The sequence below is a fragment of the Cyclopterus lumpus genome, chromosome 5 (assembly GCF_009769545.1).
Source record: "Cyclopterus lumpus isolate fCycLum1 chromosome 5, fCycLum1.pri, whole genome shotgun sequence".
In the NCBI taxonomy this organism is placed as follows: domain Eukaryota; kingdom Metazoa; phylum Chordata; class Actinopteri; order Perciformes; family Cyclopteridae; genus Cyclopterus; species Cyclopterus lumpus.
Window position 1 is genome coordinate 15,316,577 of NC_046970.1, and position 27,654 is coordinate 15,344,230.

General features: G+C 36.9%; 3 protein-coding genes across 13 annotated transcripts in view; 1 reads left to right on the plus strand and 2 right to left on the minus strand.

Annotated features, from left to right (window-relative positions):
- Nucleotides 1-5,901, minus strand: part of eno1b (enolase 1b, (alpha)) — a 7,343-nt gene extending 1,442 nt beyond the window's left edge. The window contains 10 exon segments of the mRNA XM_034531976.1: nt 1-54; nt 846-1,043; nt 2,150-2,372; nt 2,464-2,523; nt 2,525-2,598; nt 3,742-3,811; nt 3,936-3,994; nt 4,604-4,699; nt 4,872-4,966; nt 5,770-5,901. The exon segment at nt 1-54 is cut by the window's left edge and continues 148 nt beyond it. Coding sequence (XP_034387867.1) covers nt 1-54; nt 846-1,043; nt 2,150-2,372; nt 2,464-2,523; nt 2,525-2,598; nt 3,742-3,811; nt 3,936-3,994; nt 4,604-4,699; nt 4,872-4,956 — 919 coding nt within the window. The 5' untranslated portion in view covers nt 4,957-4,966; nt 5,770-5,901.
- Nucleotides 5,902-6,319: 418 nt separating this feature from the next.
- Nucleotides 6,320-8,981, plus strand: ppil1 (peptidylprolyl isomerase (cyclophilin)-like 1). The gene is made up of 4 exons (XM_034531977.1): nt 6,320-6,536; nt 6,734-6,888; nt 7,925-7,993; nt 8,330-8,981. The coding sequence occupies exons 1-4, from the start codon at nt 6,481-6,483 to the stop codon at nt 8,548-8,550; spliced, it is 501 nt and encodes a 166-aa protein (XP_034387868.1). The 5' UTR covers nt 6,320-6,480; the 3' UTR covers nt 8,551-8,981.
- Nucleotides 8,982-10,742: 1,761 nt separating this feature from the next.
- slc6a11a (solute carrier family 6 member 11a) overlaps nt 10,743-27,654 on the minus strand; it is a 32,493-nt gene continuing 15,581 nt past the window's right edge. For 3 of the 11 annotated variants that reach the window (XM_034531966.1, XM_034531964.1, XM_034531970.1), the window contains 14 exons: nt 24,666-24,844; nt 19,683-19,817; nt 19,456-19,596; nt 19,088-19,187; nt 16,724-16,856; nt 13,856-13,990; nt 13,669-13,772; nt 13,267-13,391; nt 12,921-13,033; nt 12,696-12,833; nt 12,292-12,394; nt 11,967-12,067; nt 11,524-11,694; nt 10,743-11,264 (listed from right to left, as the gene is read on the minus strand). In XM_034531966.1, coding sequence (XP_034387857.1) covers nt 11,148-11,264; nt 11,524-11,694; nt 11,967-12,067; nt 12,292-12,394; nt 12,696-12,833; nt 12,921-13,033; nt 13,267-13,391; nt 13,669-13,772; nt 13,856-13,990; nt 16,724-16,856; nt 19,088-19,187; nt 19,456-19,596; nt 19,683-19,817; nt 24,666-24,844 — 1,795 coding nt within the window. In that variant the 3' untranslated portion in view covers nt 10,743-11,147. Of the gene's footprint in view, nt 11,265-11,523; nt 11,695-11,966; nt 12,068-12,291; nt 12,395-12,695; nt 12,834-12,920; nt 13,034-13,266; nt 13,392-13,668; nt 13,773-13,855; nt 16,507-16,723; nt 16,857-19,087; nt 19,188-19,455; nt 19,597-19,682; nt 19,818-24,665; nt 24,861-27,654 lie in introns of those variants that run through there. The other 8 variants (XM_034531967.1, XM_034531965.1, XM_034531968.1 and 5 more) reach the window with 8 other exon arrangements.

Here is a 27,654-nt window from a genome sequence, read left to right on the forward strand (position 1 = left end):
AGTTGGACCAGGCCGCCCAGTCGTCCTGGTCAAAGGGATCCTCGATGGAAACCACTGCGAGTAAAAATATGCAGACATGATTAGGTTAAAAAAAAAAAAACTACGGTAATATTATAATATGGCAAAACTGTTGTCTTTTCCTGGTTTAAAAAGGCTGCATTACAGTGGGTACAATTTTCTGAACTTACCAGATTGTTGTCGCTGTTCACCCACTTAGTGATTACATCCACAGTAGTAATGAATATTTATCAAAAATGTCAATTTGTAAAATACCAATGATTAATCTTACAAAATCATTGCAATATTGAAAGACGTATTTGGTCAAACATAAAGATACTGGTTAATTATCACGCTATTGGAGCAATGAATATTGTTGTACAAAGAAGATTGTTCTGACAAATATTGTATTGAAGCTCCTGTTGAAATTCACAGGTGCTTACATAATCTACATTTTAGCAAGTGCTTTGGTTTGGTTTTACGCGATTACAAAATAAGATGACTTCCAGCCTTTGCTTTTCTTGAATTTTTAAATACCTTTATATCCGCTAGACTTGAGCTTGGTGCTTTCTATAATTTTTTTGAAGATCTAACAAGTAGAGATGATCTATGAAAAAGCATTCCAAGGACAAATGTTTGATGTAGTAAACTAGTGTCTAATAGTACATAATCAATTTGTTTTGCCCTTTAAGAGGATGTGCAGATTACAGATAAGAAAGTTAACCCAGATAGTAGATCCCTCACGGTATGAGATTATGTTGGAGCTCACATTACTATATTACTATTATATTGCATGTCCTGCTCACCGCCTACTAAATGTGTAAAATAAGAAAATGTCTGAAGGTTACCGGGATAATCCTTCACAAAGCTCTTGTAGAGATCAGCCAGCTCGTCTGGAGTGATGTAACGGCTCGGGTCGTCAGGAGACTTGAAGTCCAGGTCGTATTTTCCGTCCCTGTAGAATTCCGAAGCTGCCACATCCATGCCGATCACAACCTCATCGGTGTATCCAGCTTTGGCGATGGCCTCCTTTACCAACTCCAGTGCTGAAGAGAATCAATGTGAACAATTTGAGTTGCAGAATGTTACCGATTATGATTTACGCTTGTATGGAGCACCACCGAAAACAATGAATGATGATGATGATTTCCACACTGACTAGAAGAATAGAAACCCCTCAACTCTGAAATTAAACAACAAAATAAACATTTTAACTTGACTATGTCAGAACAATGTTGTTTTAACATTATTCAATATTTATCTTGTATGCGTTTTGCATTATTTTGTAAAGTAATACTTTTGCTGATCCCCGGCTCCGCTAGCCCATGTTGATGTGCTCCCGTAGCTGTGCCTACGGTGTATGAATGTGTGTGAATGATAGTTAGTCCTGTGCAGGTGGAACATTAGCCCCTCCAATCAGGGTGTGAATGGGTGAATGATGTCATGTAGTGTTAAAGCGCTTTGAGTGGTCGGAAGACTAGAAAAGCTCTCTACAAGTACAGGTCCATTTACCATTTAAAGGAAGTGGACCAAATATGAGAAATGCCTTTCAAGAGAACACACTCCAATTACAACACCCCTGCGTTCTCAAAGTGTACCAGAGAACATCTTCATAACAAATCCTCAGACAGGGGTCACACATGACAAGACCTTCACAGGGAGGAATTCCTGATGAGTATGTCTGGTCTCAAAACTACATTTTTGTCACAAAAACAAACGCAGAATGCGACACGGAAACGGCGTATTACCATGCACGAGACAGGTTTTTCTTGTTCAAACCGCTTATTGAACTTTTCTTTATTATAAAGCTCATTGATGTTGTCGTTGCCACACGGGTTCCCAAAATAGCCTATTTCCACATGTTTTCCACTTGGTCTGAGTGGCAAAAGCAACACACACACACCGTAAAGGTTTCTCTTACAGCGGCACAGTAAGTAGAACCGTGTGCTTTTTCTTTTGTCAAACCATTTGCAGTGTTTGATTTTTTTTTACTGGCTGCACATTTGGTTCCCAGTAATGTGATGAAAGTAGGTTGACTTCACACTGGGCACGTTTTTTTTGGAAAGGAACCTGAAAGCTGTGTTAATTTTGCAGTTTTAAAGGTTTACTTTGATTTATCAGTAGGTAAAACTAAATCATTCCGCTCACATACCTTCCTTGTTTTCCAGGATGTTTGGAGCAAAGCCCCCTTCATCACCCACATTGGTAGCATCCTGACCATATTTCTTCTTGATGACATTTTTGAGATTGTGGTAGACCTCGGCTCCAATGCGCATGGCTTCTTTGAAGGTGCTCGCGCCAATGGGCAGGATCATGAACTCCTGCATGGCGAGCTTGTTGCCTGCATGTGAGCCACCATTGATCACATTGAAGGCCTGGTGGAGGGGAGCGAAACAAGAGCTGTGACTTCACAATGAACTGGAACTGAATAAAGTGGAACATATCATTTGGCACACAGAACCTCACCGGCACAGGCAAGATGACCTCTGGGTTTCCTGCTAGGTCAGCAATATGACGATACAGGGGGGACACCTTTCTCTGCTGCACCAGCTTTGCAAACAGCCAGGGAAACACCCAGGATGGCATTTGCGCCAAATTTGGCTGTTTAAGAAAAAAATAAAATAAATTAGCAATCATTAATCCTCATTTTAAATCTGTTTTAGATTAGATTAGATATGTACTTTATTCATCCCCAGGTGGATATTTATTTGAAGTAGCAGCAAACATGTTTACAATATATACACAATAAAATAAAATAGCAGGGCAGGACAGATTACATTTAAGTTAAATTAAAGGAATTAAAATGTAAAAATTAAAATGAAAGTGTATAAAGTGTATCTAAGTGTATATAAAGTATAAAGTGAAAGCAGGTGATTGATGTTTTTCAATTTGAGGAGGATCTCGCCAGAGGTGACATTACAGTCTAATTGCAGTTGGCAGGAATGTGTTGAGTGTTTATTGATGATTCAAGAGTTTTGTTCTCTTCCTACTACAACCAGGACATTTTTAATCAAACATCTCAGATCCAAGCATGCATGCATTAAACTTCAATTGAGGAATGCTTCATAATGCAGCAGGACAACTGTCTTAATTATAGAGCCAAACAGTAAAAACGTCTTTATTGGTAAAGAAGGGAAAACCCACAACTGAAAAACACACTTAGTAAGGTTAGTGTATGATTGGTTAGTGCTACACAATTCAAAGTTGCTCGCCACTGCTATATGAAAGCAAATGTATTGGCTGTTGAACCTTCCGTCCCTGTTTTGAAAGACAGCTCACCAAATTCTAATTAATAACAATACATTAAAAGATGCACACAAACATACACACACACTCGTTACTGTATCAACTTCACTACCTCATGTATCAGTTTCGTCTGAAGGAATAGCTGTTGGCCATCGGAATGGAGAATACATTTTAATTTAGTTTAGTATGCGTTTTTTTTTTATTCCTCAAAGCCACAATGTAATTTGTAGACTGGAATTGACCATGCATGTAATAGTTGTGTGTAAATATATCAAACATTGAATTGCAGCATTTGATACATTCAATTGAGTGCATCGATTTAAAACGTGGCAGATAGTGGCAAAGAAACAAGCTTTCCTGCCAGAGCTGCAGGTAGTGAAAAAAAGTTAATTTCAGACCCTTACCAGAAATCTGCTGTAATCCATAGTTATGAAGACTGCATTGCAAAGTGTATCATTGTTTTAGATTAAACACAACAGTGAGATCATTGTCACTTACATTTGTTCTCTGTGCCGTCCAGGCTAATCATCATCTGGTCAATTCTCTCTTGCTCAACCACAGATACGTCCTGGGGAGACACAAATAACAAGTTAGGATCAACTCAAATCAGCAGAACAACAATGAACTGTGAAAACTTAGTTTGTACAATATTTGGGAAACAAAAAACAGAAAGAGATCAAGAATTATCTTACTTGGCCAACAAGTGCAGGTGCAATAGTTGAATTTATGTGTTCTACAGCCTGTGAAACTCCTGCAACAGAAATATTAGTGTGATTGTTCTTTCACAACATTATGGGCAAATCTTGTAAAGCCAATAATAAAAACATAGATTTAGAAACACGGGCATGTTTTATTTCACATTTACAGAGACGCGTGCAAAAGTATTTCTTTTGTAATTTGTTTTAAATAAACAAAAACAATTACTCTAATTCAATAAATCAATAAATTGTTATTTCACAGTTAAGAGCATGCTTTATTGACATTTCCCCATGCAACTCATATCTGGTTGATTGCCAAAAGCATTAAATAATTAATTGTTATGTTGTGTAAATGACCATGTAAAATAACTTTTCTACAGTCAAATTGACAAATCTTAGTTTTTAATTGAGAGAGACAGGCAATGGAAACTCAATAAGCCTTTCACATCTGGCAAAGAGAACGAGAGACAACACAGAAAGATATAGAAAATGACAAATGTGTAAAATATAGTATTTTTCCTTGAAATTGCATTTGCTTTGAACCGCAAGGGCAATAAAGGTTGTCTATATTTTGTTGGTAAATATCAAAAACACACCTGTCATTTAACTAATGTTATCTTGTTATCTTTAAAAAAAAGGAAACACTAAAATGGCAGACACACCTTTTCCAAGGTAACGAGACTTGTCATTGTCCCTGAGCTCCAAGGCTTCGTAGATTCCAGTAGACGCTCCGCTGGGTACAGCTGCCCTAAACAAGCCTGTGAAATGTACATACGAGTGGTGATGTGACAATCACTAAATATGATGTCATAAATATTGTTATTGAGGCACATGGACAATACCTTTATACATTTTAGAAGTAGTCATATTCAATTCAACTTAATTTCTTCAGACACATGAGTCCATAGAACTATTCATATTGTTGCTTACCCTTGTCAGTATGAAGGTCAACCTCTACAGTGGGGTTTCCACGGGAATCAAAGATCTCTCGGGCGTGGATTTTGATAATAGACATGGTGTAGGAACTTGAGATGAGACAAAGAAGATGAACTTGTTACGATCTGACAAAAAAAGAATGCCAATTCAATCTCAATGCTATCTAAATGTCTATTTTCTGTCACTACTGGCACACCTCTTTTACTCTTTCGTCCTTGTGGCTTACTCACAAAAATATCCTGACCTAACTGCAAGCTTAAAAGTGCTACCCAGCATGCTACCATCCTAATTGGATTAGACTTTCTCATCTGATTAATCACATGGCAGTAAGGACAGACATTTCTGCAGCTGTCTAGTTTAAGCTGACAGCTACAACTAGCCTGTAGCTGGCAGCTACAGGCTAGTCATAATGATACTTTGATTACAACAGAATGTATAACATAGCAAAAACCCTCTGCCATTTCAGACCATGATATCCACAAAAATCTCTCACCTTTGCATGCCAGATAGACACGCAGGCTAGCTAACCAACAATGACTCTGCCTGGAAACCTAATTCCAATATTATTAAATAACTGAAGCTAATACAAACATTCATTTTTTTTTTTATGTAAAAAAGAGAGCTTTTATAATTTCAAAGCTAAGTAGTTTTTGCAGAACATTAACACGTCGTGTTGGACCACTGAACCCTCAAGCAGAGTATGAACTTCTCACACTGTTATCCCCAAGACTACTGATTTGTTTGGTTGCGGTTGACGTCATCGTTTACTGATTTAAACTTTGAACATAAAAATGAACAAGTGCCTGTTAACACACTGCGCCCTTCAGGAGAACCAAACAAATGAAATAGCATTGACAACAAAGGTGCAGACAACGCAAATAGGTGACTCTACCTTGTGGTCAACAGTAGACAAACTGGGACAACTCGGTCGAAGGAAACGGCGATCAAAGCGATGTAACAAGTGGACGAGCAACGTACATGTTCAGTCAAAGAAGAAGAATGTCTTCTTCGCCTAATATATTGCGGGCGCGCTTGGCGCTGTTCCGGCGTGTTGCTGCCCCCGGAGTACACTTCACGACGGATGTATTTTTTAGGTTAGATAGATTGCTGAGATTATACATCTACGTCTACACTCAATTCAAAATAAAATAGATATGTTAAGAAATAGGGGAACTAACTAGACACAAAATAAACAAAAAACAGGGTGAGTGGAGGCCAATGTAGCTAATAAAGTAGACATATTAGACAGTGGAGGCTGCGAACGGCAGAACAGGGACACTTATTTTTATTATAACTACTGGACTAATTAAACGATGGTAAAACAGGGACATTGATGAATATACATTAATAGTATTGTAATTGTATTTTATGGCGTTTGCAACGTCAAAGATACCAACTACCATGTCGCCTGTTGTCCACTAGAGGGCGGTCAACGGTTGCCCACTTCCTTCCGCTCACATGCGGAGAAACGGGCGGCAACCATCGAAGAAGAAACTTCCCCCTGAAATGAATTGAGAGATTGCGCTAAGCTAATAAATCAAGTACTTTTTGTATTCAAACAAGTTAGTTTAAAGTCGATCGAGGTGTACTGTTTGGAGTGATAATGTCAGGGATACCCGCAGACACATGGCAGCCGCAAACAGTGGTTATGGACACAACGTAAGTTCTCATTAAAACCGCTGAATGCTAGCGTTAACTCGGCTAAGCTAGCTAGCTCCCAGTAAGGCTAGCGATTTGGTGACGTTAGTTAATCGTTGGGCATGCTAGGTTATACTAAAATACTAAAAGGTAATTGTGTAATATATAATAGCCTGCCAACTAGCTAGCTAACTACTAATACTGACCATGCGTTGCAGGATGGGAACGATTGTGGTGGAGCTGTACTGGAGACAAGCACCGAAAACATGCAAGAACTTCGCAGAGTTGTGCAGAAGAGGCTACTACATCAACACAAAGTTTCACCGAATAATCAAAGACTTCATGGTGCAAGGAGGAGACCCTACAGGAACAGGTGGGTGATTCACATACACTATTATCCATACTAACAAACTTACACTATATGGAGACTGTCTTTTTTTTAAGTCATAAAGAATGAAGCTTCATTTTTTTATTAAGGAAGTTTCTCTAGAAATCAATTACTGTTCCTAAACTACAAAAACATGCTCTCTATTTTCACTTTAATTTGTACTAAATAACCTAGTTCTTACAGGGAAATAATGGACCTCATAAAATAAAATACTGGTAAATCATACGCTACATCACACAATATTGGTTCATATTAGTGTGGCTCCAACTTTATAGCAACAGTTTTGAGAAGGTCCTTTCTCATTTCAAAGTAAAACTTCAAGAAATACATTCTGTTTTAAGGTTGAAAGAACTAGACAGGCCGACACAGAGCCCTGTCTAGCATTTATAGCTTCAAACTGTAAGCCAGACTTTATTACCCAACACTGGTGGCCCACCTCACTGTTGCTCTTGTAGCTGAATGGAAGCAAAGGCCTGCAGCCATGTTTCTTACGTGTGCAATGTTCAAGTGTCGTTTATATATTTTGGTATCTATTGACTTGTCTCAATCAAACCTCTGTACATTTTGTGGGCCTTGTTTTAATGTTTGCTTCAATCATGAGTGTTGGGGATGGTTCTTTATTCATGGGATTTTTGAATGACTCAATATATACACCAAATCAGTTATCTGTGTAGTGAGGATCATAACACCACATATCTTATTTATGAGCAATTTTATAAACTGTATTTTTTTATTTCATTTTTCATTCAAATGTTAATATATTACATACCAAGTCTTAAACCATAACTCGTGGTAATTCATATGTTTGTCAACGTATAAATCACATTTACTTTACCTTGCTGCCACCCATAAAATAATATAATTAATAATCCAAACTTCATCTCTTTGGCAAAATAAAGACTGACATTTACACAAGACAAATTGAAACTCACAGTTAAATGTTTATACTTGAATATTGTCCTGTTCTATTACCTCACTTGATAATAAATCAGTGTTTTACTTATCTTTGTTCTTCTGACAGGTCGCGGTGGTGCCTCCATATTTGGTAAACAGTTTGAAGATGAGCTGAACTCAGAACTGAAATTCACAGGTAATCACAGTGGTAACATTGAATTAGTATTACAAGTTGGCAGATGTGGAGGTGTCAAATCTAGGTTGGTAAATAAAGAAAAGGCTCCTGCACCCTTTATAATTAATTAACTATTATCTGTGTCAGTAATGAGTCCCTGATGTGATTTTTTTTAAGTCAAAAATTTAAGATGGGAATAGTTTCAGGGCTGTTGTATTGTTAAAAAAGTTATGCAAAAGTTGTTGATTTTTCCTCAAGAAATTCTGTATCTGATTAAATGGACCAATTTATTGTATTGATGTATGAGACTTTAACAACAAAAAGTCACAATTGTAATTTAATGTGTGTGCCTATTAGGTGCTGGTATTTTGGCGATGGCCAATGCAGGACCAGACACAAACGGAAGCCAGTTCTTCTTCACTCTCGGCCCCACTCAGTGGTTAGATGGAAAGCACAGTATTTTTGGAAGAGTAAGCCAGGGAATGGGAGTGCTGAACCGAATCGGGATGGTAGAAACAAACGGCCAAGATCGGCCAGCTGATGATATAAAAATCATCAGAACTAATGTACCCATATAAACAAATAGTTAGTTGTTTTTTTACAATGATTTTTTTTTTATTCAATAATTGTTTGCTAAATATTTCAATGTAATGTTTCATAACTGTATGAGGCAAGCCTAGTATGGAAATGATCATGTAATGTTTCATTTGTACCAACTGAAACGTAGAGGAACAGTTGAGTTGCATATCAATGTCCAGTAAAGAGCAACTAATTTGACTTTTTCAAGCAAAATGTCCAAAATTGATGGTTATTTGCTGCTTATCTTGGTCTTCAAAGTAAAGTGAATATCTTTTGGGTTTTGTTGGTTGGATGAAAAAAAAGAAGATATTTGAAGATGTTGCTTTGAATACGGGGAGTTTTCCAATGTTTTAAAGACCAAACAATTATCAAGAAAAGAATCGGCACATTTATCGATAGTCGTGAAATAAAGTGATTTAGTCAAAAATAATTGCTTATTGTACTCTTTAATGCTTGATAGCTGCTGTTAAAACCAAAACATTTGGTTTTTAAACACTGAAAAAGAATAGTGACAGAACAGCACTCTAATAGTTGTTATTTCCTAATGGTTTGCACCGCACCGCAACAGATTTTCGATCACCGAGCAATCGCCCAAACTTCAACCGCTGAAGATCGTGGCCCCCAGGAGTAGACGAGTAATCAAACACCCTTCTGCTCGACGTAGCAAAAAGCTGTCATGGCGAAGCTCAACGATTATTAGTAATTGGTGTCAGAGCGCCGTGGTGTAGTTTTTGCGTTCTGTCAGAAAGTGCCTCAAGGAAGAAAATGTGAATGGCAAGTATATTCAATCAAGAAATGTATCACTGTCCTCGTCACACACACCTCATGCACATAATGAAATTAAAATGAACAAGCAATATTGCCCCAGAAAGTATTTTTTTATAAATGTAATGTACAAAGACAGTTATGTGTATATAAAAAAAACATGGTGATTAAGGAAATACGAAACCTAAAAAGTTGTGTTTAGGAACTATAGAATTTGCATTATAAATTCACCTATTGACAGTTAGAGCAGGTATATCTATTTGGCTTAATATACAACATGTTGTAAAATATACATTGAATATATATTATTAGACAAAGACAGTAAAAGCACCAATATATCTTAAGTCAATATCAGTCACAAAGAATGTGGGTAATCAAATGACATGAATTGGTGTAAGCTATTTAAAAACACCATTCCAGTGTATTTGCTTGTTCAAGTTGGTTTTAGTTTGAGGTCACAGAACATTCAGACAATTACCTTCAACACCTATAGAGAGTTTCACAGATGGAAACACTATGAGTAAAATATACAAATACACCACCATAACCCTAGACTTTTCAGTTGGAGTATTATTTGGGTATTATAGACCTACTATAAAGATGCATAGCATTACAATAATATAACAGAACAAATCATGACTGACAGAAAGCTATAAAAGGCTTATATATAATGTTTTGTTCACTAAACTTCTCACTAAAACAAATTTAAAAAATCTGAACCATGAAGGATACTTTTCTATAAAAGGTCAAACTGTTTGATATATGCTTATTCACTTTCTAGGTGCAACAGGAGCAGATTGATACCACTCAGCTTAGTTTATCATAAATAAGTAAATAAAAAAGGACCAATAAACCTCACTAATTAACACATTATTTAGTGTATGTCCAATCCATACCAAAACAAATCTAAAGTGGATGCTTGGTAACCTTAAAGTGACTCCAAGAAGCAGTGATATAATGTCATTAAGTAGTACATGTATTGCAGCAGTAAAATAAATCCAAAGACCTATAGTGAAACACTGACAGAACATTTTACTGCACAATAAGTACTTTTATTTGAAGAACCTTTAGTTTATATTCATGCTACTTAAATACTATTACTCAAGTAAGTTTGTCAAAGAGCTATCACCGTATTAGCACTTTTATTTTATTTTGAATTAACAGATCCAAATATTCTTCCACCTGAAAGACACTGGACCTGACCAATAAATAAACCACCTCACTTTTGGTATGGATTAAACAAACAGCATGTAATGTGTTAGTGTTCTTTAGAGATGCTGGGCTTTCCTCTTTAGCTTTGGTCAGAGACAGGCTAGCGGTTGACCCGTTTACAGTTTTTATGCTAAGCTAGGCTAGACTAGTTGGCTACTGGCTGGAAAAAAAAAAATATATATATATATATATATATATATGTGTGTGTATAGATAGATAGATAGATAGATAGATAGATAGATAGATAGATGGATAGATAGGGGCACTTTCTACGCACCATGTTGACATTTAAGGAATCGTTCAAAATAGATATAGGGCTACGTTCTTATGCGAGTGCTCTGATTAATAAATGTAGACCTATTCTTTGATTTTGAAATAACCATGTTGTTATTTATGAATGATGATCCAGTCACTACAACAATTCAACCATTAGATTGGCAGTCAAATCAGACTCCTTAAATAAATAGTCAACTTTGCAGGGTCACCCCTATTTAGACATTCAATATACTGTAAACCTTAACCACACCTTAGATAAAAAAAAAATATGTAAATGAGTAACTAACCACCATAACCTGATCTAACCCAAAACAAAAGTTATTTTCTTTAAAGGATTGGCATTTCAGTACACATTGCCATCTTGTCCACCAGCAGGGAAGTGTAGTGAGGTGCTGATGCTTGCAATTTCCTTTGTCCCCACTGGATAGTCACCTGCAGGTTGGGAGCTCATCTTGAGACGCTAGAGGAAGGTAGTAACATTGTCAAAGAAGATCACTTACAGCAGAACAGGAGCTATGCACAAGCAACAACATGTAGGTTCCAATGAAACTTTAATGCATATACTTTTCCTCTCTCAAAATGTGCAATGTTACTCAGTTTGAAATAAAATTCCCTTTGTCCCGACATGTTGTCTATTTCAAACTCCTGTCCCAATATGAAGAATTTCAAAAAGAAACTATGAATGACCAACTATAAAATAACAGATAACTACAACTGACCTGCCAGAGATTCCCTTTTACTTGGGACAGTTTCCAAACCATGGTCACTGGAATCATCATAAGAGAGGACATGGCCAGAAACCAGCCGATACAGTACGCCCACCAAGGATACACATAGGAGTTGTTGAACCTCATGGGGGTGTATCTCAGGAGCAAAAACACAAGTGTGCCCTTTTAAAAGGAAGCAACTCACAATTAAACATTGTTGGATCAATCAGAAAGCAAATATCTATAAACCATCCCATAGTTGTGAACATAAACATACCAAATATGACCCAGTTTATTTCCTGTTGCAATGTATGTTAATGACATCCACTGACAGGAAGTAAACATGAAACCAGCTGTTAAGAGAACATTAACAACATTACGGGTCTATTAACCTGTTCCCTTGCCCAGAACAGTCTATTCACACAGTAAATATGTTTCCTTCTTAAAACACCTACACTGCAAATAAGAGGGGTTCCATACAACCAGCAGTACTTGATCAGTGTGAGAGGTTTGTACCCGATCATGTCCTCAATGTTGTCACAGAAGCGTTCAGCACCTTGGACAGAGACAAACACATCACACATACTAAATAATATGCTGTATATTCATTTTCACTATACTTAATTTAGCCACTTTTACAGAGCAAGAGCATTATGTATCCTACGCTTTTATAAAAACATACATAGTCTGGAATTGGGACATTGGTTCTAATGTTTTACACTCAAGTGTGATGTAACGTAAAAACCAAAGACTGCTGTACCATTGACACCTGTTTCTTACCATAAATCCATCCAATAACCACTGACTGGAAGATTGCCATCAGAAGAAGAGTGGGACCACTGCAAACATAGTGATCAAAGATCTGCAGAATGTATGCGCCAGCCTAAAATTAAAGGAGGCACCAAATTGGTACACCAGTCGCAATGCAAGATTGGGCCAGGAACACAAAGTGAGGGGGCCAATATAAACACCTTGAAGAGAATTAAAGAATTCCTCACCACAATTTTCCATGATGACATATACAAAAAAAAAAAATACCAGTGTTGCTGTCGCAACTGGTAATGAGAAACAAAGTAGTAAAAGATGCAGTTTACATTCTGTTTATTGGGTGTTAATTGATCAGACTGCAAATTACTCTCACGTGATGAATTGCTTCAGCGACCAACGATGAGTGTGCTTCTCACCTGTGACACCAACAAGAGGCCAAACACATAGCCAGAAGCGCAGATTAGCATCAGGAGAAGCTCTCTGCGAAATCCTTTTCGGATCTGGGAAGGGTAGACATCTGACAGTGAAGTCATGATGCTTTCAAGCCCAATAAACTGGAGAACAACAGAAGGACAAGTCAGCTTGGAGACCAGTGAACAAAAGAAGAAGCATTGGAACACATAAGGAAGGCTACAGCTGACCTGTCCGTCTATTCCTAACAAGATGATCATGGCGAAGAAGCACACAGACCAGACCTGAGGCCACGGCAGAAGAGTCACAGCTTGTGGGTAGACTATGAACACAAGGCCAGGGCCTGCAAAGGGAAATCAATGAAAAGTAAGCCATTGCTGTCTTTTTTTATTTGATTTAGGACTGGCAACATCAGTGGCAAAGCTTATATTTTATCTATTGCGCTTGTTCCTGACTAGGGGATTTTAGGCAGAAAAATCATAAAAGATCAAACTGAAAATTAAAATGAAGAAACAACGTGATAAAATCGGACAGTTTGAGATATTTTTTATTGGAACAGGTGGTTCACGTTCATACCTGACTCAGCAACTAAAGAAATGTCGAGACCCTGTTTTTCAGACATGTAGCCCAGAATTGAGAAAATGGCAAAGCCAGATATAAAGCTGGTCCCGCTGTTCAACAAGCAAAGATAGAAGGAGTCTCTGCAAATCAGAAACAATGCACATGTCTTTATTTCTCTCTAACACAAATTGTAACAGTTAAATTATATACAGATCAGGCTAATAGGCGAATGAAAATGACAAAAAGGGGGATAGAAGCTAACAAATGAAAGCTTAAAAAAAAAGTATGTAAAACAACAGATTAGATTTAGGACACTGTAGTAGATTCATAAAATAGTATGACTTATATATTTGCAAAACAAATATTTGTATGGTGTTAGCTTAATGCAACTGTAGCAAGTAAAATAGTAGTACTTACCTGTAACAGTTGTTGTTGTACTTGTTGTAGCTTCCAAGCGTAGTCAGGCATCCCAAACATATGGCATAGGAATAAAATATTTGGGTTCCAGCATCAATCCAAACCTATAAACCAGTGACAAATGATTAAACACCTACTTCTGCAATATAATAATCCAATAAAAATTACAATATAGGCTGAATGATACCTGCGGGTCAGCGAGCCGTGCAGGATTGGGGTACAGGTAGTACTTGATACCTTGGAAGGCTCCAGGAAGGGTCATTCCTCTAATAAAAAGCACTGCCAACATGATGAAGGGGAATGTCGCTGTGACGTAAGGCACCTACATTTAAGCAGATCATTATTTTGTTACAAATTATAGAAAACTACTCTGTAACTATGATTGTGAAAAAGTTGGTAAAAGACATTAGGATTCCTTATGTAACATCAGTTGGTCATTGTTTTGGTAGTTTTGCAATACACTGCAGCTGCATAAATCATAGGCTATTGCCCATTGTGTGACTGCAGACTTAAGCTGGGAACACGCTGTGCGCTGGACTGCAAAATTTCCGGGTATGTGTGAAGTTGACAATGAGTCACACAAAAACTGTTGAATCAACAAGTGGGAGAAAAACCTATTCAACCTTAAAATTAGAGGTAAGCCAAGCGTGCTGTTTAGGTTCATACCAGAAGATCTACTCAGAACTTTAGTTTGAGGCACTAAAAGAAGATTATGGGCATATGGAGTGAACTCTGGAGTGTTCTGTAACTTTGGCACACAGGATCTACTGCAGACATCTCTCTTACGGAACAGTTTGCCAGTCAGCCTTTCTGATCCACTTTCTCACAATCACAAAGGTCACGCTACAGTAAGCCTGCTCATCCACTCCAGCCAAGTCAATTTCAAGGCAGTGCTCAATTAAAACAAGCCTGATTAGAACGGGCTGAATGCTTGGCCTGTGGTTTTGCAGCTTTCTCAAGAACACCAGTGAAACACAGTGATACACAGAAAGAAACTCCATGGTCAGTCTTTACTGTAGGCAAGCTGGGTCGGGGGGTAAACTAAATGGGCCCCAAACAGCTCTAGATTTATTATGTTTAAATATGAAAAAGTATTGAATTATGTTACTATTCTAATTCACTTTGCCCTAAAATAACTTACAACAGTGCCCAAAAGCAGTTAAAAGATATACAACTCAACACAACTTCCCATGTATTTCTACTTCAGAGGGAAACATTATGCAAATATTTACCTGACAGAGAAATGTTACTGGTACATTGCAGATCCAGAGTTGACTCACAAAATAGAAAAATTAAAATATAATGCATTTTAAGTAATTAACCTATACAGTATCATTATACTATAGAATTTAAGAGTAAAATGGATTTTACACTTTAAGAAGCTAAGTTAAATTTGAAAGCAGCTTATTTACTGTATGTTTTAGTAATGTATGACAGCGTTTGCCTCAAAATCAGCACCTAAGAAACACTTCCAAATTGTTGTTACTCGTAGTCAGAAGTATCGGTGAAATACACATACCAATTTTTAAATAGATATATTAGTCATTTGTTTTGATATAACAACCACGGATATAAGGTATAGCTGTCAGTTATGATATTAGTTTTACAAGTTAGTACCAAGACATACACTGGGAAAATACAGTCTTACTTACAGTAATATAATAACACAAATAAATCACGACTTACTCACTGTTAGAAACACCAGTAAAATACGTGCTTGTTCGCTTCCAGTGGGCTATTTGCTGGTGTTGACTCCAAGGAAGTGAAGAAGAGCTTGGTTGTACTGCAATCAAAGAGTCGCGGCCTGCCTGCGACATGCTAGACTCGGTCTGCAGAGCCCTAAAGTCCCTACCCCCAGCACTTGATTATTTGAAGTGTATTATTATTGAACGTCTCTAAAGTTCATACAATACGACAAAAGCCCTTCCTTACGTCGCCAGTAATACACCTGCCAAGTTTAAAGTAGACCGAATGAGCAGTTTGCAAGATATACAAAGGACAGACAGACAGAGAGATATTCCTTACTTTACTGTTAGATAAACCCTGACTATCACAAATTCGCCTGAGAGGGCTTTTAAATATGTACAGTAAGAGCATTGGCTTGCAGCCACTTTTCACACCATAGTAAAGTCATAATAATGTCTTTGAAGTCTCTGGGCTTGGCAAATACTCGCAGATGAGAGCTGCATGTTATTCGAATGTCTGGGCAAACCACAAGTGGAAAAAAAAATCCTCTTTAATAGACATTTCCATTTATTATTTAGTTTCGTTAATCGGGAGTGCCACAGTATTCCATAACTGAGCCTGTGAACATGTGGGCCAACGCTGTAAAGGTTAAATCCATCAAATGGATGACTGGTAGATCGTAATAACACATAATTGGTTTGAAAGGAAAACATCATGACTGGCTTAATATAAGAGAATATTTCCTCTGTAAAGTTAGTGGCAAGTGCAAAAAAAGGTCACCAATAAAGTACCCAAAGTAAAAACAAATATTTTAAAGATACTGAGGAACTTTTAACTGGCTATGAAACAGTCTCAAATGTAATATTAATGTATCTATATAACCTACATAAATAAATTGGACCATCAGCAAGAAGACTATTTTTGGTCATTGGGTCAGATTCCCCGCGTAATCAGATGAAAGGGTTTACAGTCGCTTTCTTCAGTCAGAGCTCCGGTAGGAGGGGCAGAGCTCCACGCCCGGCAGCAGCAGCTGCTTCTCCTTCGGCCAGGAGCAGAGCATCTGGTAGGCAACACCAACGCCATGCAGCTGGAGGCCCAGCCCATATTTCTGGGGCCGCTGGAGGGAAGGGAGGCACAGGAGGACCAGAACAACTGCACAGGGCAGACTGTCAGACCCTGCTGCAGTAAAATTAAAGGTTTTCTAAAGAGCTTCTGGTGCTCAAATGCACGACCGCTTGTGTCCACGGGGATCGCCAAAATCAACACAAAGTGAAAATTACTCGTAGTAACTTTAAATAAAAACATTAAAAGTGAGTTTGGGAAATAATAGACAATACATGACAGTCCGGATTTATCATTTCAGTCTTACCTTTCCTGTTGATCTCACTCCCTTCCAGACACAGAAGTAGCAGATGATCCAGGCCAGAAGAAGGTACAAAGAAAGCTCCCACTGTATGTTTCCCAGAGCCTCTATGCCAGTGGATATATTGAGCACACGTCGTCTGTAAGGATCAACCGTTATCCAATTATTTGGTGTAATAGACATCTGTGCAGGTCTATGAGGCGACTGTGATTGACAAGCCAAGCCATGATGTTGAAGCTCAGCAAACTATTCATCAAACATGCGTGAATGTGCAATTAAAGGAGCTTCACACCTTCAGTACACAGGTCTTTGCAATTATTCTGGCTGATTTGAGCCCTTTTCAAGGCAAATTTAGGGGAAAGCTGTGCTATGAGTTAGGTGTAAACCATCCCCAAACCTTAACAGATGCTAGAAAGAATACCAAAAGATTGACAGAGATGCTAATTAGTCACCGTCTTTACATGTCCACATAGTCCTGACAAGAGGTTTAATCACTCAATATAAATGGAAACACCTGTGCTTGTGTATGTGAGGGCTTTTGTTGTAACGAGCCAGAGAGTTCAGCACTGATGGTGCATTTACGTCACATTGGATAGATGGGAGAAATGGAAAACAACTCCAATCCGTACAAAATAATGTGCATGAATAATACACTGTAGTAATCCATGAAATTAAATTGGGTTAACATTTAACGGCAAACTTTTGCAGACGTAAGGCATCCACATTTGTTTGCCCTTTCTCGGAATTTTGTATCAAATTGAATCTTTCTGGAAAATTGTAAATATGGATTTACAAGTAAAATATAGATATAGCTCTAATGAATCTAACGTGTCTCTCTCTCTCTACGTATGGATGAATTTACATCTCTCCATTGCGCCTTACTAACTCTGCTTCCTCCCGGAGTCTTTGTGACTTCAAGTCTCATAGGAAGTCAAGACTTCAAGTCTCATAGTCTCATTGGACCTGGCGGTGTCTGATGCCTGGTGAGCCGGCCTCCTGCCATGGCCCTGCTGATGCGCCCCCTCCCCCCCTCTCTACCTCCTTCTGTTTCATGGATTGTGGAGGTCCGGATCGTGGTCCATGCCTAGGACGAATTATTCATACATTCTGTCATATTCATGTAATGTGTTTATGTAACTCTGTAATGCTGTTCATTCTGTACACATGACATCTATTGCTTCTGTCCATCCGGGGAGAGGGATCCTCCTCTGTTGCTCTCCTGAAGGTTTCTTCGCTTTTTTCCCCGTGAAAGGGTTTTTTCTATTTCTTGGGAGTTTTTCCTGATTCGATGTGAGGTCCTGGGACAGGGATGTCGTATGTGTACAGATTGTAAAGCCCTCTGAGGCAAATTTGTAATTTTTGATATTGGGTGATACAAAATAAACTGAATTGAATTAATAATGTGGAAGCACCTGAAACCAAACAAAGATGAATGCCTCACACCAACCATTTAATGGTGTTATTGTCAACATTCTGTATTTTAATTCTCAAACTACCACTTTAGCAATCATACAACTGTTTTAGTGATATGAAAGCTCGCAAGTTGTTAATATAAGAATATATATATATATATATATATATATATATATATATATATATGTATATATATATATGTATATATATGTATATATATATGTATATATATAATTCAACAAACAGAGATCTGAATATCTCAAGTTACTGGAGCTGACTGATTTGAAAGAGAATTAATTCATAATGATTAAAAACAGATTCTGAGGTGGTTAATATAGTTGTTAGTATTCATAATACACTCAAACAGAATTAAAAGCATAGGGAATGAGGGAAAGTGCAGCTACTGCTATATGTATATAATATGTGTGATATAGGGTAGTTTTGATGATTTCCAGATAAGGTAACCTCAATTACTCAACAGATCTAATAGATAAAACAGTCATTTTAAAAGAGTTGTTTGAAAGTTGTTAGGTCCAGTATGCCCACATTATTCTGGTTGGTGGTACTCTGTTCTGGTTCAAATGAGATGGAGCTATCCTAAAACTACATGAAGCCAAGGAACTACATAATACAATTGTTATAGGCGGAAGCTGCCTTGCCAGCCCTCATAAGCAAATTTTACAATATCAGCAAATCAATCAAAGTTTGCACACACCCAACCCGTTTTGAGCATCTAGCATAGTAAAAGGGAAGCAGGGGCCTGACGGGTCTTTTAACATTGTGCCAGTGCCAGACAATGCCTCAATGTGATATCATTTTGGAAAAGCACTGTTTTTGGTCCCCATCAAAATGCAAGTAGCACATGTTTTTGTTACAAAGTGTATTTACCTAGTAATCCTTTGATAATATATGACACATTTCTACTCAATTCAGTTTCATTTGGATACAAAAACTTACTGCCAGAACTCTGATACAGATGATGATGATGATGATGATGCATTCACAGGCAAAGTCCAGTTAACAGTGGCATTAAAGTTGTTCAATACCACACAAGAATCTAAAAAATATCAAATTGTTAAACACAGTTAAAGCTGGAAATGCATGCTTCTGCAATTGCTTAAACCAGACATCATACATATACATACAATGAAATAAAGCAACATTTTCCTTGTTAGTATGCTATTAAATTTAATTGTGTTTATGATACAACTTGATGTTTCTAATATATAATGTATAACACTTAAAACAAATAGGACCCTAATAGTTAGTGATGAATGAGTGTGATAGAGGTTACAGTTACAATGGTTAAAGAATATTTAATTTACCTGAATTCCATGTGTTATTACAGGTGGCCCATGGCAGCTCACCAGAGAAGGACGAGAAAAGGTAGAGAAAAGCCCAGGCTAAGATCACAATGTAGCTGATACATCCATAGAAAATGATAAGTTGGCTGGCGTATCCCATGCCTGGAAACAACAGAAAATGTTAGCATTGCATTGCCGTAGTATTCTGTCTTAACTGGGTAAACTCCTGACAGGTACGTATACTTCACCTTCAAACAAGGGGCAGATTTTCCGCCAGCACATGATTCCTCCCTGACTGGTGTACTGGCCCAGTGATATCTCCAGTATGAACAGAGGAATACCACAGACTGCAAGGAACAGAATGTAAGGAATGAAGAATGCACCTGCAAGTGTGAATAAAGCATTGTAAACATGCATGGTACACCACATATACAAACAGCACCATAGTCACATAAGTGTTTTCAGATTTCTCTACTTGGATATTTGACCTTCAAAATACATTGAAAAATGTAACCGTTAAAGTTTTCGTTTCTATGAATTTACATTTATTAAAGGTGGATTATTTGTAAGGTATGCATGTTATCACAAGTTAATCTGGTGTTAAATCAGGTGGCTAAGCAAAGTGAAGACACACACAGCCTGTACAGAACATAGACTGCCCCATGAAAAGCCTGGTTACACAGTCGTGAAGTGACTCAGACACATTGCTCTTTTTCTATAAGCGATAATATCGAATTCCATGTGGCGCTGATACTTGGAACAAATATTTGTTCTTACAATCAAAGTGCGGCAAGCGAAACCATTTCACACATACACAGTTAAGACGAAAAAGAACCATCGAAATGTATTAGAAATGCAGTTAGATTAAGCAGCCTGATGTAGCAGCATCTCTCAATGTTCGATAATTAATAGAATAGTTTCTTGATTAGTTTTTGAAGGAACCAAAAGAAAAACATTTCAGATTCAAGATGATGACTAAAGATTATCAACAGGAACATTATTGGAAAAATATATAATAGAAATAGCTAGTTAAAGGCGAAAGTGAAGAGATAAGTTTAGCTTTCTTTTTAAAAATATAAAATATTTAGTAAGTTGGCTTCCCTGATGTCTATAAGTAGGGTGTCCCATAGCTTTGTGGCGTTATTGACAAAGGCTGCATCTCCAATCTTCTTTCAGCTGTTGCTGGGAACCCTCTTCCAGAATAGGGTTGTCACAATATTACATTTTGATATCATGATTATTGTCACAGGAAATATCACAGTTTTGCGATTTCCCATTTATTAAACAGAATATTTTGAATAGGCCTACAGCTAATGAATTAAATATGTATTATCATTAACTATATAATTGTACATGGTTATAGCCATCTGTAGTGGTTATTTGCATAAAGACGCCGTTCATAGGATTAGGAAATAAACAATGTTATACTGCTCCGAAAACATCTCCTTCAAACAACTGTAACATTGTAGTTTCTCACCAAAACTACATTTTACGAGATTACTTTTCAACACATCTTGATGACGTTATAACTTCCTGTTACATGTCAGTGTTGTGTGTTTCTCCACTCCCCCTTGTTTCCCTTCAGGTGCCAATCTGGTGATTAGTTTCCTTATGGCAAGCTGGCCAATCAGCTGAGTGAGCCCCGTTTTAAAAGGAGGAAGCCTGAAGAGTTTGGGGCGTTTTTTTGTTTGAGGCCATGCACACACTGCTAAGCGTGAAGGTTTGTGGCGAGAGGTTGAGGACAGAAGGTACGTTTGGGGTACCCTGTACATTTGTGCACTCACGTAGGCACTTTGTGTCTAGAAACATTAGGTTATTCGTTGGTGCTCCCTCTGTACTTGTTTTGGTAGAAGCATGTGAAGCCATTATTTATTTATTTTCCGATAAGTAGCCAGGACTAGTTTTGTTATCTTGATTTATATTTGTTTGTCACAACCACAACTGTCCCAACCTCTCCCACTACAAGGAACCTTTGTTTTGTTGTTGTTAAATCTTGTTTAAAAACGTTACTCACGAGACTTGTTTTCATAGGCCAACAATGCAGGGACCAGGACAGCAAAAATTCTTACAGTTATGACACTGTGATTTATGAAATTGCAGTTATGGCAATATCGGTTAATTTTTTATAGTTTACATTTATAGTCAAGAATTCAAGATGAGGTAATACAATGGTGGTTTTAAGGGTGATGTTTTCCTTTTTAATGTTTTTTTCTCTGTCTCTGTGTTTTTTTTGTGGGAGGCTAACATTGCATTGCATTATTGGAGTTGGCCTGAAATAAAGGCATGAATCAGTTTTTTAAGATTTTATTTATAAATATTCTTACTTAAGCTTCGAAGAGGAGAATTGTGTTTTTGTCACCTTGTCCGAATTTAAGGTCAGAATCTAAAAATAACACCAACACACTCAACCTCAGATATAATTGAGGGAGCTTAATCCTCAGATTATTAATCAGCATTTCTCTTTTCATGTTTGGGCCAACTATTTCGATTTCAGTTTTATTCTTGTTTAACTTCAAGAAATTATTGTTCATTCAACTGCTAAAAGACAGGCAATGGACTTTATAGCCACAGCATAATTTGGTTCGACAAAGATGTACAGTTGCGTGCTATGCGTTACACCTCAGTTGCGTTACTATGGACACACGTTGTGCTCACTAAGAATTTCACTAAGTGACATGTCTACTGAAAATAATAATGGACTAATAGCAGCTCCCTTGTGCAACCCCAAAACAGATGTCATGTTTCTTAGACACATAATCTCCAAGACTGACTTAAACTTTCTCTTTTTGATATATGTTCAGAACCAGTTTAACCCTGTCAGATAGCCCAACCGACTTTTCAAGATGATTGTTATTTTCATCAGAATTTAGTCTGAGGTTGCTGTTTGTTTAATAGCAGTTTTAGTGACGGTTGAATATTCCTCCAGAATATTATTATATGAGGTTGACGTGGCACCTCCATACCAAAATGTTTTACTGGGATGCTTGACGAAGGAGCAGAAGTAAATGTGAACTTCGAATTTCTTTCAGAAGTCTGTCAATTTTCTTGTGGAATATGTTTGGACAACATATTTTTCAATACAGAGCATTGTTACATGTCTTGAAATGCTTGTAGGTACGATCTCACACAATGCACCTTGACTACAGACATTTCAGTTTTTGTAAAACTTTATTACATTAGAATAAAACAAATACTACAAAGTATGCTGATAATGACTATGTATTGCTGCAACACATTATTTTACAGTTCATTTATTGATGTGTAGGCTGTGAAATATCTATTTGTCTGACCAACAGTGTAAAATGTCAATAAATTGACCCTAACTAGAGAATATTTTACTAATAATAATTGTAGCTTTTTTTTGTTGCAATTATCCAAATTGATGCAGGTTACCATCTGCTACTTAACTTATTGATTACATTTTACATTACATCTAATTTAGCTGACACTTTTATCCAAAGCAACTTACAATCACACACCGTAGACACAGCTAAGGGGAGCCATTTGGGGTTAAGTGTCTGGCTCAAGGATACATCGACTAGGGCTAGCCGGGGATTGAACTACTGATCCTCTGATTGAAAGATGGACCTGCTAACCACTGACCCTTTTACTCAAGCTTTAATTTACCTCAGCAGTAACATATTTAAAATCTCTGATATAAGTGTAGTTTCAGTTGGAACACTTTTCTTCATAATTTGCCCTCAGAGGACATCCACTCTGTAGGCAAGTTTCCACCCTGTTTTGACAGATGTTGTATTTACAAAATGTAGCTTTGAGCCACAGATCTGCTTGGTGACTATGAATATGCTCTTTTTAGGGATTAAAACAAGATTGAAACCAAATATAAAAGCCACATGGGGTTAAAAAATATGCTTATGGCCTTTTCAACACTTAGACAATCACAGGGGTGATGGATATATGATGAAAAAGATATGTAAATGTAATTAAATGTTTGTATTGAACTAAACCTCACTGACTGCATCTGTAAACCAACTAATCAGCTTTTAAGTCAATGCCATAAAAAACAAGATACAAAACAACTGAAATGTACACTAACTAACATGTTAAAAGTACTAGTATTACACAGTATGATAACAGTATTACATTTTCTTCCTCATCTTTATAATTTCAGTGTAATATAAGTGTTATCAGTTTAATTCATTCAGATGTATTCGTTGTACTGTAGCATTTCACTAAAATGTTATATTCCATCCTGTTGCCACAAAAGTGCTGATAAAGGTTTATGTCCTTTGTAATACATACTAAGCTGTTATCTTACAGTCCATCAGTTGTCCTAAATCAAGCACAGGAGACACATATGACACGTCCACTTTGAAAAGAGTTAAGAGTTGAATAAAGTCAGGAGTTCTTTAGGAAAATCACAATTCTTTAAGTTTAAATGTGCCACTATTAAACAGTGGTCTTCAAGCTATTCATTTGAAATTGAACTTCTTTGCAGGGCAGTTCCACAATAAATGGGTTTCCTAGACCTTGCAACTCACAGATTTAGCTGGAAGGAACATCTCTGAAATGTATAGTCTTTCCCAAATACTTTTGTCTTGCTGTATACTCTAAACTCGTCATGTAAGAGACCAGATCAGTCCAAGCAGGTTCTGTGTAACTAGTGTCACCAAAGTTTAAAACAATCACTTCACCAGCCTGTTTACAGCACTGAATTTTCGAATCTGCAAAAATCTCACAAAGAATGTGACTCTGCTCTTTGCACAATAACAGGGAGTAGATTATTTTCATAGCCTTTCATAACCTGTCACATCGTTAAACATCAGATGTGAAGTGAAGAGATACAGACAGAAAGTAGGAGAGCTTTACTCTGTACAGCCCTCAGGATTTGTGAAAGTAAATTTGAGTAATAAAAACCTGTATGCATTTATAATGATGCATTTGGCAATTTATCAATAGATATTATGTGTTTCCAAGTTTAAGAGATATCGTTTCTCTCAATCATTGTCATTTTTTTGTTTATATTATTATTTAATATTTCACAGTAACAATATCAAGAGGCGACCTAACAAGTAAAACAAATACAACTATCTTATATTTGTGTCTTAAATAATAAAATAGTACTCTAACTGTTTACTATAAAAATCAAAAATATTATCGAGATGAAAGTTTAAAAAAAGTTTGCATGCAATATCTGACGCTACACTTTTTTTAAGTGGAGGTTTGAGTAGCAAAGCTAGACTGAGAGAATCGTAAACAGAAAAACTCACCACCACCATTCTTGTAGCAGAGATATGGAAATCTCCACACATTTCCAAGTCCAATAATAGCACCAGCCGTAGACAGGATGAACTCCTTTTTGCTGCCCCATTTGCCACGGTCCTCAACTGTTTGTGAAGTAGCCTTAGGAGGGAGATGGTCCAGCCTGCACAGAGAGTCTGCCATACTGCTGAGGGAGAAACGCTCTAATGGCATGAGCGGGATCGATCCTTGAGTTTCTGGATTGACTGGCTGGTGATTGTCTGATGCAGATTTGTATGGTGGTAACTCAGTGACACACTGCATGGTATTTAGCCACAAGGGGGACCTCTAGTTGTGCACCAAAAGTTTCCACTTACAAAAACATCATGCTCCTCAAGCAACAAATGGTGATATATTTGGTGTGACTAATTGCAGTTTCGACATGGTATTGAAGGCTTTTACAACAGATTTCTCCGCCTCAAACATACATAAATAACTGCGAACTAGAATTGTTTTACCCGTAGCAAAATCGTAGTAGACTGTCAACTTGTCAACTCAATAGAATGGAAATATTTAAGGCACATGTATAATTATGTGGTTTTGTAGGAAATCATGACAGGAATTTATTTTAATTACCTTTTCAAGTGAGTCTGTGTATTATAATAATAATAATAATAATAATAATAATAATAATAACCCATTTAATTTATATAGCGCTTTTTAAGATACTCAAAGACACTTTACATGTTACACCGTAGACACAGCTACGGGGAGCAATGCAGGGTTAAGTGTCTTGCTCAAGGACATATCGACTAGGGCGGAGGGTACATCTTTTCTACGTAAGTGTTCCAGGACTGAATGACCTGCCAGTCATCCTTATTAGTTAGCCCAAGGCAACACTTGTTTCAGCCTTTACTCAGGTATTCATTTAATTTAACAATAATTTATAATATGGTATGTGTGATTATAACACTTATCATCCAGGTGTGAAAGTGAACATATTACACTCTTTTCCAGGGCCATACTTGTATTTAGTTTTTCAAGAATATGTTTTCATACTTTAATGTCCAAAAACTATTTGTTTTGCCAAACAACTATTACATTATTATAAGTAGCTCTTTTTTCAGATATGTGGTTTTCAGTATGCATTATCTCTTTATATTGTTGCCTTAAAGTACTTCTTGCCTTTTAATTTAAAGTTCCAAATAAGTATACCCGTACTTGGTCCTTATCTAATGCATTTGATCTCATGCAAAAGCACAATTCCGCCTTTCCACCTTTTTGCTCCTCCAGGACTATTTCAGTGCAGCTCAGTATTTTACATAAGGTCACAGCAGGGTGCACTTCTGATCTTTGGTCGTTCCTTTCAGCTTTCACTCTTTCCAGACAAATCTCTTTGATATACTCAAACACCAGTGGTGGAAGAAGTATTCAGATAATTTACTGAAGTAAAATTACCGATAGGCTACTACACTAAATTAATATGTTAAAGGAGCTGTATTAAACATTTTGAACATTAATATAGCATCAAATAACTATTTGCTTAGGATATAGTGGAGTAATGTCAAATGTTAGCCGAGCATACATATATATATATATATGTGTGTGTGTATATATATATATATATATATATATATATATATATATATATATATATATATATATATATATGTGTGTGTGTGTATAGAAAATGTTAGTTGACTGCCAACATGCCATGCCCCCTGTTGGCACTTGGCGGTCCCTCTCATGACACTCTTCACACAACATTCCGTTACCAGCTATGCTAATGGAAGTCTGAAGTTACAGATTTTACCTTGTGGCACACAATTAATATATGTATATATATACATACACACATATACATACACACATATATATATATACATACACACATATATATATACATAATATATATATATATATATATACACATATATATATATATAATATACATATATATACACATATATATATATGTGTATATATATATGTGTATGTATGTGTATATATATATATATATATCTTGAATGATATTCAACACAAAAACAATCTGGAATTTAAATGACACTAAAGGTTTATAGCTGTATATGATTATAAACATGTCCACTTAATTCATACTATTGTCTTTCTGTCAATTTTGTATGGCTAATCGTTCTACAGTTCCCATGAGCCTCAGCAGCCGTTGCTATGGAGAATAATCCACATAGAGGCGTTACAACTACTGCAGTGTAGTTGTTGAATTAATCAAAAATCTGAAGTGAAGTGATTTAAATTGCTGAATGTATTAATTGTGTGCCACAAGGTAAAATCTGTAACTTCAGACTTCCATTAGCATTGCTGGTAACGGAATGTTGTGTGAAGAGTCATGAGAGTGACCGCCAAGTGCCAACAGGGGGCATGGCATGTTGGCAGTCAACTAACATTTTCTATGTAAATAAATGTGTCTTTTACTTCTGAAACCGTGGAGACGCTGGAAAGTCTCACTTTGCTTCTCTATACATTTAAAAGTAACCGCCTACTAAACAGAGCAATCTTTAATCAAGCAGTAACAACCTCAGTGCCATATCAAAACTTAGGTAGAAAAAAACATTATTACTCTTTAGTCTGTTCTATTATTTTTAAGGAGAATATATGTACAATCTGTTAATCCACTTTAACATTTGTGAGTTTGAAGACCCGTAAATAAACAATATCCTTAGGGGAGATGAGTGTGGTGGGCTTACACGGCAAAGCAGACTGAACTGTCGGAAGCAGTTTCTCTCTTGGTAGCAGACTCTGGAAATTATCACCATTTAATTCTAAAGTAATCGAATAACATATGCAGGTAAATCAATGTAACAGTAAATATATAACTTGGGACATACATAGCTAATAGAGGAAAATATAATATGCCAGGCAAACCATTTCAAAGGTGTGTGTGTGTGTGTGTGTGTGTGTGTGTGTGTGTGTGTGTGTGTGTGTGTGTGTGTGTGTGTGTGTGTGTGTGTGTGTGTGTGTGTGTGTGTGTGTGTGTGTGTG